Source organism: Aplysia californica, unplaced genomic scaffold (genome assembly GCF_000002075.1).
Source record: "Aplysia californica isolate F4 #8 unplaced genomic scaffold, AplCal3.0 scaffold00477, whole genome shotgun sequence".
Taxonomy (NCBI): Eukaryota; Metazoa; Mollusca; class Gastropoda; order Aplysiida; family Aplysiidae; genus Aplysia; species Aplysia californica.
In genome coordinates this window covers 99,913-101,119 of record NW_004797747.1, presented here as the reverse complement: position 1 = coordinate 101,119, position 1,207 = coordinate 99,913, and the positions used below count along the sequence as shown (strand labels likewise).

At 39.8% G+C, this 1,207-nt stretch overlaps 1 protein-coding gene across 1 annotated transcript in view; it reads left to right on the top strand.

The window, feature by feature from the left end:
* Window positions 1-1,207, top strand: part of LOC101862524 — a gene marked incomplete at its 5' end in the record, with an annotated part of 86,372 nt that overhangs the window by 20,120 nt on the left and 65,045 nt on the right. The window contains 1 exon segment of the mRNA XM_005105559.2: window positions 72-275. Coding sequence (XP_005105616.2) covers window positions 72-275 — 204 coding nt within the window.

Genomic DNA, 1,207 nt, shown 5'->3' with positions numbered 1-1,207 from the left:
ATATATATACACAAACACCCCCATCCCCCAAGTCACTCCCACTCTACCTCCTCCTCTCTCTTCGTCTCCAGTCGGAGTTGGACCAGAACCCTCGAACAGCCTATGCAGTGGTTGTGCGTGTGGTGTCTAGGGATTGGAACAACAAACGGTGGCGCCGGGATGCGGACAGCAAGCAGAAGCCTGTGATCAAAACGACAGCACGCATGCGCATGTCGTATATGAAATGCGCACTCTTTGACATGAAAAAGAGAGTCTGGACCAGTGCCCACGCTAATGTAAGTGGGCGTTGATTTTGCTCAATGTTTACTCTTTGAGCCCAAAGCCAATGTTGCTGCACAATATTATACACATATCAGAGACATACATTTTCGTATTCCATACTATGCATTTTGTTGCCTGCTTTTTTAAAGTTTCAGAATGAGAAAACTTAACTGAAAAAAATCTGTGAAAATAAGTACGTTTTGGCTCATTTAAAAAGTACATCATAAGAGCTGAAACTCAATAAGTTGACACATTAATGACATCTATAATGGTCATTCAACAATGTTTGTAGATGTGCTCTTTAGGTGCATGCCTTCATTTATTCCAACAAGCATTTCAATTTTTTTCTTTACTTGAAACTTTAAAAGCCATGCAAGAACATGCATGCTATGAAATATTCAGACTCGTATAATTTATGATTTGTTATTTTATAATATGATTTTTCGAAATGTGCTGAAATATTGTCTTTGCTCGTTGCTGGTCGCATATTGTGTTATTATGTCTAGTATACTTCAACACTGTAATAAAGGGTCTACTGAAGTCCTGCTTATTATCGTGCCCTTAAAATGGCCAGGTTCTAAATCCATGATGCATAGTTTTGAGAAAATGGGATTCAAAGATCCACACACTTACAGTCGTTGAGTGTCAAACTGAAAAGAAATACGGATGAGGTCGTCTCAAGCCTTTAACATATTGGGTAGAACATCTGTTACATCTGTGTCGGTGATGTGTAGTTTGCAACTCCATTCTCGCAAAATACAGGATCAGAACCCTATCATTCTAGCCTAAGAGCGCGACTTGATAAAAGTGTCTTTCGTGCATGACGTAACGGATATATACAATTGGAGATTCCACTTAGATTAGAGACCTCAGATGTGTGTGTGTGTGTGTGTGTGTGTGTGTGTGTGTGTGTGTGTGCAAGTGCAAAACTCTGTACCTAGTTATG